Here is a 10,726-nt window from a genome sequence, read left to right as displayed (position 1 = left end):
CAGTATCTTTTGGGTATATGCCCAGGAGTGGAATAGCTGGGTCCTCTGGTAGAACTATGTCCAATTTCTTATCACAAGCAATACTACATTAAAAAGGATAAACAAGTGTAATAGGCTTATAACTTATTCCTCAAGAATCACTCTCAATTTGAGTTTGTAATTATGGTGGAAGACTTGCTAAAACTACAGTTGCCTGGCCTATCTATAGAGACAGATTCTAATTTGTGTTTGTATAATGGAGGCTAATGAGAAATCATTACTTTTTGTAAGTCTACCCAAGTATTTCTTCCATAAAATGTAATTTTATATATTTTTATTCTTCAGTCTATACAGGATTATATCAGATTGGTATTAGTACCAGAAAAGAAAGTAATGCAAAGAAAGAGAGATAACTTGAGGAATAGTTAACATCTTACACTAACTACAGTGCTACAGGTGATCAATAAAAGTAGGGCTAGGCATGGTTACACATGTCTTTAATTCCAGTAATTTCAGAGAGAGACAGGTGAATTTCTGTAAGTTCGAGGCCAGTTATATCTACAGGGTGCATTCCAGGCCAAATGGAACACATAATTACATCTCATTTATTACACACAGTATTTATGAGCTTAAAACAGCTAACTTTATAAAAATATTTATTTATTTATTTATTTTTATGTGCACTGGTGTTTTGTCTACATGCATGTCTGTGTGAGATCCCCTGGACCTGGAGTTACAGATAACTGTGAGCTGACATGTGGGTGCTGGGAATTGAACCTGAGTGCTCTGGAAAAACAGCCAGTGCTCTTAACCACTAAGCCACATCTCCAGCCTCGAAACCAGCTAACTTTTACTCATACCAATTAATTGTTCTACTGGTTATGATGGAACCTGACACTTGAGAGGCTGAGGCAGGAAGGTGGTAACTTCAAGACAGACTGAGCTGCATAGTAAGATCTTGTCTTGAGAAAGGAGTGCAAGAAAAGTTTCAACTGTTCTAACTAAAACTGAACAAGGTGTTTAGCTGTTGTCCCTCATTAAAAACATTGCAATGTGCTGGTGCTATAGTACAGTCGTAAAGCCCTTGCTCACAATGCTTAGGTCTTCTAGGGCTAGGTTCAACCCTCAGCACTGAAAAAAAAAATAAGAGAAAATAAAAATGAAACCAACCAAACAATCTAGCAATCTACCCATCAGAATTGTGTTTGTAAGCACACAAATATTTTTTAACAAGCCTGTGATGCAATGAACACTAAGATTTAGATCAAATGTATAAAAAATAACTTTATACAGCCACTGCTTAGAATGACCCCATTGATATCACAAGTAAATAAAACTTTTTAATTCACTGTGAAGACATCTATTGAAAATTACCTATTGACTAAACCACCAACCAAAGAGTACACATAGAAGAACCCATGGCTCCAGTCGCATATGTAGCAGAGGATAGCCCTGTCAGTCATCAATGGAAGGAGAGGCCTTTGGTTCTGTAAAGGCTCCATTCCCCAGTGTAGGGGAATGCCAGGAAGTGGGAGTGGGTGGGTTGGTGAGCAGGGGGAGCGGGGATGGGATAGGGGGTTTTCATAAGGGAAATGAGGAAAGGGGATAATATTTGAAATGTAAATAAAGAAAATATCTAACAAAATTACCTATTAATATATGTACATAAACATATATACACACATATATCACATACATACCTATGTCATATACACAAAATACATATACATACACAGACACACACACGATCCAGGTGCAGTTCTCAGCATCCATATGGAGTCTCACAGTTATTTATAACTCCAGTTCCAGGTGTTCGAACCTGTTAGGAGCTAACAAGCTCAAAACTAGTAGGGTAACAGTTCTGAGGTGAGACTTGGATTAACTATCCATACAGATTTGCTGTCATAGGCAAGGCCTAGAGAAAATTAATTTTAGGAAAGATTCCTGCTATTAATATGTCTTTCCTGTTATTATTAAACAATATCACCATCACTAGGTATTAGCCTACCCTTTCAAGCAGATCTCTGCAGAACTATGAAGATGTACTGTCTTATAGTGATGCTATATAGACAAATAGATGATTTCTTTATCCTTAATGATGACCCTATAAGAATTCCTAAATTTATAGTAATTATTAAACTCTTTTAGTCACAGTGCTATTAAGTCCTTTCTGATAGTCAAAACTGCAGAACTGTCAGTCTCCAAGTGTCACCAGTTAATTGCTTCTGATAGCAAGCAGGCTATTATCAGAATAACAGGTGATGAATATTGAACCAGATATTTACTCCTAATGGGTATGCATGTAAACATTCTCTGATGTAAACTCCTTACTTGATTTATGACAACTTATGTGTAAACTTGTGAGGAACTTTTTACCATGTGATCATCTATTCTGAAAGATGTATAAGTACTGAAGACAAAGAGGAGAATGAACATTCTGCTTTCCTCCTTTTTCTTAGAGAACTTTTATAGAAAATTTTTGACAACTTAGAAATAAACACTAAAATCGCTTTTCAAAGTCTCCCCTTTTCTTCCTGCAACTTCCGCTAGCAGGCTGGAAGTTAGAGCTGTGCAGTTCCTGCAGAGTTAGAACAAAGGCGACTTTACTACTTCTCTTGCTGTTTGAGGATGAGGTGCTAAATGCCAGAGACTGTAGTTTCTGGCCTCAGAGGAACAAAGAGGAACACAGAGCAACACAGAAGACAGGTCAGCTACAGTAGCAAAGCAACTTAGACTTAGATAAGTAAACTTTTTATTATTATACGGCAACCCTAAATATCTCATAAGTCAAAGTCTTACCCTCATCTTGTAAGAGAAAGTCCTACCCATGCTGAAACTCTTCTCCCTCTGCTGCCTCTAAAGGAACCAAGAAGAAGAAAGAAGGCCTGCCCAGGCTGGTCCCCAGAACAAAAAACTTCTTTGGCCTCTTTGAGCTACCTACATGGTACATATGCATATATGTACACAACACAATCACATACATAAAATTTTAAAAATGCCTCTTTTAAAGTACTAGAAAACAGATGTCACTAGCACAGCAAAAGATTATTCAAATGAAATTCATCACCGAGATTCAAATATATTTATAATTTGGATATTTTCAAATATACATTTTATATTATTTGTAAAAATCAATGGTGTTGGCTTCTGGGACTTGGCACTATGCATTAATCGTCAAAGTGTGTTCAAAGAGTAAGTGAATGACATTCTCTTTTATATGCTGATATTTACCTCGAACAATATCCAATAAGGTCCCATCAGTATCATAAATGTTTAATCCTTCATGCATTGTGATCTTTATTATCCATTGTTCTATGGCTGCAATGTCTAAAAATAAAAGATAAATAACTTTATACGTCATGTTGGTGAAACTGGAAGCTATTACTCTTTTAAAATCATTTTGACTATAAGAATGTGTCAAATTTTCACACATTTTTCTGCGAACATTTTTCTGGTAAAATAATAAATAGTTATGAAATTATTTTACTACCATAACAGTATATTCAATGCTAATCAGTTTAGATAATTCTCTTATAACTATGGCAAGGAAAGAAATTCATAACCCCTTTGTTAAGGAGTATAATATTATTTTAAAATACCTATCAGAGAAATGTACAGGACCTGTGACTATGGCAATGTTGAGTTTGACAACACAGGTAAGGAGGAGTTAATAGTATCTCTCACCAAACTAGTCCCCAAAACTGAAGCAGAAGGGTTACTTCTAAACATATTTTACAAGCCAGTATTATCCTGATACCAAACCAATAAAGACAAACCATAAAGAGAAAACTTGAAACGAACATTCCTGGTGAACCTTAAGGTAAAATAACCTCAAGCACATACTAGAAGGTTGGGAGCTGAAGATATTGCTCAGGTGAAGAACACTTGCTGTTCTTTTAAAGGATCCAGGTTCAGTTCTCAGCATCCACAAAGCCAATACAGCCATCTCTAATTCCAGTTCCAGGGCTTCAAACACCCTGTGAGATCTATATGATGCACACAATGGGCCTGCCTATATGCAGACTTGCCTGGCCTCAGTGGGCAAGGAAGTATATAACCTCACAAAGACTTGAAGTACTAGGTGGGAGGGATACCCAGTGGTTCCCCCACCTCCTCAGAGGGAGAAGGGGAGGGATGATGGGGGATAGTTTGTAGGAGGAGGTGATAGGGATAGGGTAGTGGATAGGATGTAAAAAGAATAAGTTAAAAAAAAACTAATAAAATTACATTAAAAATCTCTAAAAATACTGCAAAACATAAGTTGGTGGAATAATAAAAAGTGACTCACCATGGGATGCATAGTTCAGTAACCAGAGAGCAAACATGAGGAGGACTGTTCCAACCAAGGTCAAGACACCTGCCCCAACCCCCACACCAGCTGTGACCCCACAGAGCTCAGCAGATATGGGATCTCTCCTGCCCAGTTGGACCCTTATCTCTTCTAGTCTGTACCTCCGACTGCATTTAGGGCAGGTTGGCAGTGCCACCCACCCAGCTTTGCCTGTCTCCCAGGAGGCCTGCTCTAACCAGAGACACAGCATTTCCCATGTCCTGTGAGTCCTGCTCCAATCCAGGACACCAAGGCCAACTACCACCAGAGACAACCAGAAGCTGAAAGGCAAGCACAAGAGCATAATAAACAGAAGTCAGTGCCATTTGTCACCATCAGAACCTAACTTTCCTACTACAGCAAGCCTTGGAGAAACTAACAGACATGACAAGCAAGAATCTGATCTGCAATCCAATCCCATGAAGATGATAAAGGCCTTTAAAAAGTTTGTAAATAATTCCCTCAAAGAAATACAGGAAAGCACAGTCAAACAGGTAGAACCGTTAAAGAGGAAAACAAAAGGGAAAAAAAATCCCTTAAAGAAAGACTGGAAAATACAATCCAACAGGTGAAGGAAATGGACAAAAAGTCCCAGACCCAAAAATGGAAAGAGAAACAATAATAAAAACACAAATGGAGGGAAAGCTGGTGATGGAAAACCTAGGAAAAAGAACAGGAACCACAGATACAAGCATCACCAACAAAATAAAAGAATTATAAAAGAGAATCTCAGGCATAGAAGATACCATAGAAGACAACAAAATACAAGTCAAGAAAATGTGAAGGGTTAAAGTTCCAAACCCAAAACATCCAGAAAATTTGGGACACAATGAAAAGACCAAACATAAGGACAATAGGAATGGAAAAGGTTTAGAGTCCCAGTTCAAAGAAACAGAAAACATCTTCACCAAAATCATAGAAGAAAACTTCCATAACCTAAAAAAAAGAGGTGACCATTTATGTATAAAATGTACAAAAAGGCTACAAAACACCAAGTAGATTGGACCAGAAAAGAAAATCCTCCCACCACATAATTGAAACACTAAATGTACGGAACAAAGAAATAATACTAAAGCTGTAAGGGAAAAAGGCCAAGTAACATATAAAGGCAGAACTATCATAATTGCACCTGACTTCTCAACAGAAACTCTAAAAGCCAGAAGATTCTGGACAGCTGTCTTTCAGACTCTAAGAGACCTTATAAGTCAGCCCACGCAACTATACCCAGCAAAATTCTCAATCATCATAGAAGGAGAAACCAATTTATTCCATGAAATAAAACAATTTTAAACAATATCTTTCTACTTATCTACCCCTACAGAGGATACTACAAGCAAAACTCCAACACAAGGAGGGTAATTACACCCAAGAAAACACAATAAATGAATTATGTCACAACAAAAACAGAAGAAGAGAATCACACACACAAATACCACATACAACAACAAAAGTAACAGACTGGATACATAAACAGGATCCAATATCTGCTTCTTACAAGAAACACACATCAGCAACAAAGATAGACACTACCTCAGTGGAAAGGGCTTGGAAAAAAACTTTTTCAAGCAAATGATCCCAACAAGCAAGCTACTGTAGCTATCCAATAAAAGAGACGCTTTACCAAAAGTCATCAAAAGAGATGGGGAAGAATACTTTATACTTATCAAAGAAAATGCACCAAGATGAAGCCTTAATTCTGAATACCTATGTCCCAAATGCAAGGGTACCCACATTCATAAAGGAAACCTTACTTAAAACAAACATTGAACCCCTCAGAATAACAGTGGAAGACCTCATACTCTACTCTTCACCAATGGGCAGGTCATTGAAAACAGAAAGTAAACAGAGACACAATTAAACTAAGAAAGTCATGAACCAAATAGATTTAACAAATATATACAGAACATTGCACCCTCGAAACAAAAGAATACATCTTCTCCTCAACAATTCACAAAACCTTCCCCAAAACTGACCATATAATTGGACACAAAACAACAATAAAAACAACAGAAAGCCTACTCTCTCATAGAAACTGAACAACTCTGTACTCAATGATGCTTGGATCAGGGAAGAAAAAAAGAAATTAAAGACTTTCTAGAATTCAATGGCACAGCATACCTAATTTATTGAACACAATTAATGCTGTGCTATGAGGAAAGTTTATAGCACTAAGTGCCTCTATAAAGAAATTAGAAAATTCTCATACCAACAATTTCAAAGTATATCTGAAGGCTCTTGGGGAAAAAAGAAGCAAACATACTGAAGAGGAGTAGGAGGCAGGAAATAATCAAAACCAGGACTGAAATCAATCAGAAACAGAGAAAACAATATAAAGAATCAATGAAACCAAGAGCTGGTTCTTTTAGAAAATCAAGAAGATAGACAAACCCTTAGCCAAGCTTACCAGAAGACAGGGAGACAGTATCCAAATAAACAAATCAGAAATGAACAGGGAGACATCACAATGGCAGTAAGGAAATCCAAAGAATCTTTGGGTCTTACTTCAATAGCCTGGAGAGAGAGAGAGAGAGAGAGAGAGAGAGAGAGAGAGAGAGAGAGAGAGAGAGAGAGAACTTCAGACCAATTTCACTTATGAACACTGTTGCAGAAATAAAATTCTCATAAGATGAATCTGAGAACACATCAGAAACATCATTCACCATGATCACAAGGATACAGGGTGGTTAGAAATATGGAAATACATCAAAGTAATCCACTATATAAGAAATTGAAAGAAAAGTCATGTGATCATCTCATTACATGCTGAAAAAGACATGGACAGAAACCAACACCTCTTCATGTTGAAAGTCTTAGAAAGATCAGAAGATCAAGGAACATACCTAAATATAATAAAAGCAATATACAGCAAGTCATTGGCCAACATCCAATTAAATGGAGAGAGACTAGTAGCAATTCCACTAAAATCAGGGACAAGACAAGGCTGCTCACTCTCCCTATCTATTTGTTATAGTACTTAAAGTTGTTTCTAGTGTGATAAGAGAACAAAAGGAGATCAAGGGAGTGTGAATTTGAAAGGAAGAAGTCAAGTTATCACTATTTTCAAACAATATCAAAGAATACTTAAGTGATCTTAAAAATTCTACCAAACAACTCTACAACTGATAAGCAACTTCATCCACATGGTTGGATATGAAATTAACTCAAAGGAGTCAGTAGCCCTCCTTTACACAAATGATAAATTAGCAGAGAAAAAAATTAGAGAAACAAGACCCTTTACAATAGCCACAAATAATATAAAATATCTAGGAGTAACTATAACCAAGTAAGTAAAAATCTGTACAAGAATTTCAAGACCCTGAATAAAGAAATTTAAGATCTCTCATGCTCATGGATCAGTAACAATTTTTTATAGACCTTGAAAGAACAATTCTTGGGGCTGGTGAGATGGCTCAGCAGGGAAGAGCACCAACTGCTCTTCGGAAGGTCATGAGTTCCAACCCCAGCAACCATATGGTGGCTCACAACCATCCAAAATGAGATCTGATGCCCTCTTCTGGAGTGTCGGAAGACAACTACAGTGTACCCACATATAATAAATAAATCTTTAAAAAAAAAAAAAAAGAAAAAGAAAAGAAAGAAAGAAAGAACAATTCTTAACATCATATGCAAAGACAAAAATCCAGGGTAGCCCAAACAATCCTGAACAATAAAAGAACCTTAGGATGAACCACCATCCCAGACCTCAAGCTATAGAGTATTAGGATGATATTAAGTACTATAGTAATTACTGTACATAGTACTATAGTGATACTAAGGATGTACTATAGATCAATAGTGATAAAAACTGCATTGTGTTGGTATCAAACAGACAGGTTGATCAATAGAATAGATTGAAGACCAAGAAATAAACCCACACACCTATGGACACTTGATTTTTGACAAAGAAGCCAAAACCATTTAACAGAAAAAGGAAAGCATTTTCAACAAATGGTACTGGCCTAACTGGATGTCTACATGTAGAAGAATGCAAATAAATCCTATTTATCACTCTACACAAACATTCCTGGCATGATTAATGATGCTCTGGAATGCTTGCAAACAGGAGCCTAGCATAACTGTCCTCTGAGAGTCTCTACTCAGCAGCTGACTTAAACAGATGCAGAGACCCACAACCAAACATTGGATGGAGCTTGGAGACTCTTAGGGAAGAGTTGGGGGACAGATTGAAGGAGGACCAACAGTGTCAACTGACCTGGACCCCTGGGGCTTTAAGAGACTGAACTTCCAATGAAAGCACATGCAAGGATTGCACCTAGGATCCTCCCCCATATGTAGCAGATGGGCAGCTTGGTCTTCATGTGGGTCCCCCAACACCTGGGGGCTACCCCTAAAGCTGTTGCTTCTATGTGTTTTATGTTTCCCTAACTGGGCTGCCTTGTCTGGCCTCAGTGGGAAAGGGTATGTCTAGACCTGCAGACACTTGTTGTGCCAGATGATGGGGATTCCCAGGGGAATTCCAGCCTCTCAAAGGAGAAAGGGAAGCAGCCATGGGAGGAGGGAGAGACTACATGAGGGAGAGATGAGGACAGCAATCAGGATGTAAAGTGAATTAAAAATTTCACAAATAAACAAATTACTTTTATTTATTTTTATTAGATGTTTTCTTTATTTACATTGCAAATTTAATCCTTTCCAAAAACCCTCCTATCCCATCCCCCTCTTTCTGCTCATTAACCCACCCTCTCCCGCTTCCCTGTCCTGGCATTCCCGTACACTGAGGCATCAAGCCTTCATGAGACCAAGGGCCTCTCCTCTCACTGATGTCCTGCAAGGCCATCCTCTGCTACATATGTGGCTGGAGCCATAAGTCCCTCCATGTGTACTCTTTGGTTGGTGGTTTAGTCCCTGGGAGCTCTGGGGTTACCAGTAGGTTCATATTGTTGTTCGTCCTATGGGGCTACAAACCCCTTCAACTCCTTGGGTCCTTTCTCCATTGGGGACTCTGTGCTCAGTCCAATGGATGGCTGTGAGCATCCACTTCTATATTCATCAGGTACTAGCAGAGCCTCTCATGAGTCAGCTAATCAGGCTCCTGTCAGTAAGCACTGCTGGCATCCACAATAGTGTCTGGATTGGGTAACTGTATATGGGATGGATCCCTAGGTGGGAGTAACTGTATATGGGATGGATCCCTAGGTGGGAGTAACTGTATATGGGATGGATCCCTAGGTGGGAGTAACTGTATATGGGATGGATCCCTAGGTGGGAGTAACTGTATATGGGATGGATCCCTAGGTGGGAGTAACTGTATATGGGATGGATCCCTAGGTGGGAGTAACTGTATATGGGATGGATCCCTAGGTGGGACAGTCACTGGGTCAAAATACCCATGGTAGAGAATACAGAGACAAAGTTTGGGGCAGAAAATTGATTAATTTTAAAAAGAAGACATGTCAAGTCCAGCTGCTATCTAAAATACTTACATACATTACTAATCACCATGGAAATGTGATTCAAAACCATAGTACAGTATCTTTTTATCCCTGCTTGAATGGCCATAATCAAAAACTCAGAAAACAATAAGTGATGGTAAGGATGTTGGGAACCAGTAACCTTTAAACACTGTTATGGGGGTGTAATGCAAAACAGTATGGAGAGTGCTCAAAATTCTAAAAACTTTCTAGCAGTCTTGCTACGGAGCATGTAGTCAAAGGAAATAAAATCATTGTTTCAAGGAACGTCTGTCTGCCTCTGTCTTATTTTTGTAATACTATTCACAATAATCAGAAAGGTGCTTAAGCAAAATGTCCACTTTTATTTGAATTAATTCTCAAAATGTAGTATCTATCTACTTTAATGTGAATAAAGACTATCTATTTTTGTTCTTTGAGACAACATGGATGAATCTGGAGAACATCATATTAGGTGAAACACCTTAGGCACAGAATGACAAATACTGCTTTTACAGGACAGAACAGAATGGTGGTTCCTAGAGCCTTGGATGGTTAGATACTAGGGAAAGATAGGATGATATAAGTCATGGGTATATAATTATAGCTACACAGTGAGACCCAATCTTAAAATAAAATATTGATAGCTAATTTTCATCCTAGTATAAAAACCTTTAATGCATATTATTTAAGGGTAGGTAACTGAACTCTATAGTTAAATACTGAAGAAATTACAGGCATGGATACTGTCCCAGGAGCAGAGGTAAAATGGAATCACAAGAGTAAATAACACCAGTGGGACCAGGCACACAGGAACTCTGCCAGCCCAGTGACTTGGGTTCCTCCCGGTCTGTCTGGGCTGGGGTCCAGAGCAGTCCTTGGGCGCATGCTCCACAGCCAGTCCCACAAAACACAGAGAAAGCCACACTTCCAGGTGCTCTAACAAGCCCAGGATCCCAGGATCCCAGGATCCCAGAATCACAGGATCACAGAGACTGCTTGACTC

General features: G+C 38.4%; 1 protein-coding gene across 4 annotated transcripts in view; it reads right to left on the bottom strand.

Annotated features, from left to right (window-relative positions):
• Catsperb (cation channel sperm associated auxiliary subunit beta) overlaps positions 1–10,726 on the bottom strand; it is a 123,546-nt gene that overhangs the window by 78,022 nt on the left and 34,798 nt on the right. For all 4 annotated transcript variants that reach the window (XR_004114351.1, XM_031356479.1, XM_031356478.1 and 1 more), the window contains one exon: positions 3,211–3,306. Coding sequence is in view for 3 of the 4 variants with exons in the window: in XM_031356479.1 (XP_031212339.1) it covers positions 3,211–3,306 (96 nt within the window). In the remaining variant the exon portion in view is untranslated. The remainder of the gene's footprint in view (positions 1–3,210; positions 3,307–10,726) is intronic.

Source organism: Mastomys coucha, unplaced genomic scaffold (assembly GCF_008632895.1).
Source record: "Mastomys coucha isolate ucsf_1 unplaced genomic scaffold, UCSF_Mcou_1 pScaffold6, whole genome shotgun sequence".
Lineage (NCBI taxonomy): Eukaryota > Metazoa > Chordata > Mammalia > Rodentia > Muridae > Mastomys > Mastomys coucha.
This window is presented reverse-complemented; position numbering and strand designations above follow the sequence as displayed.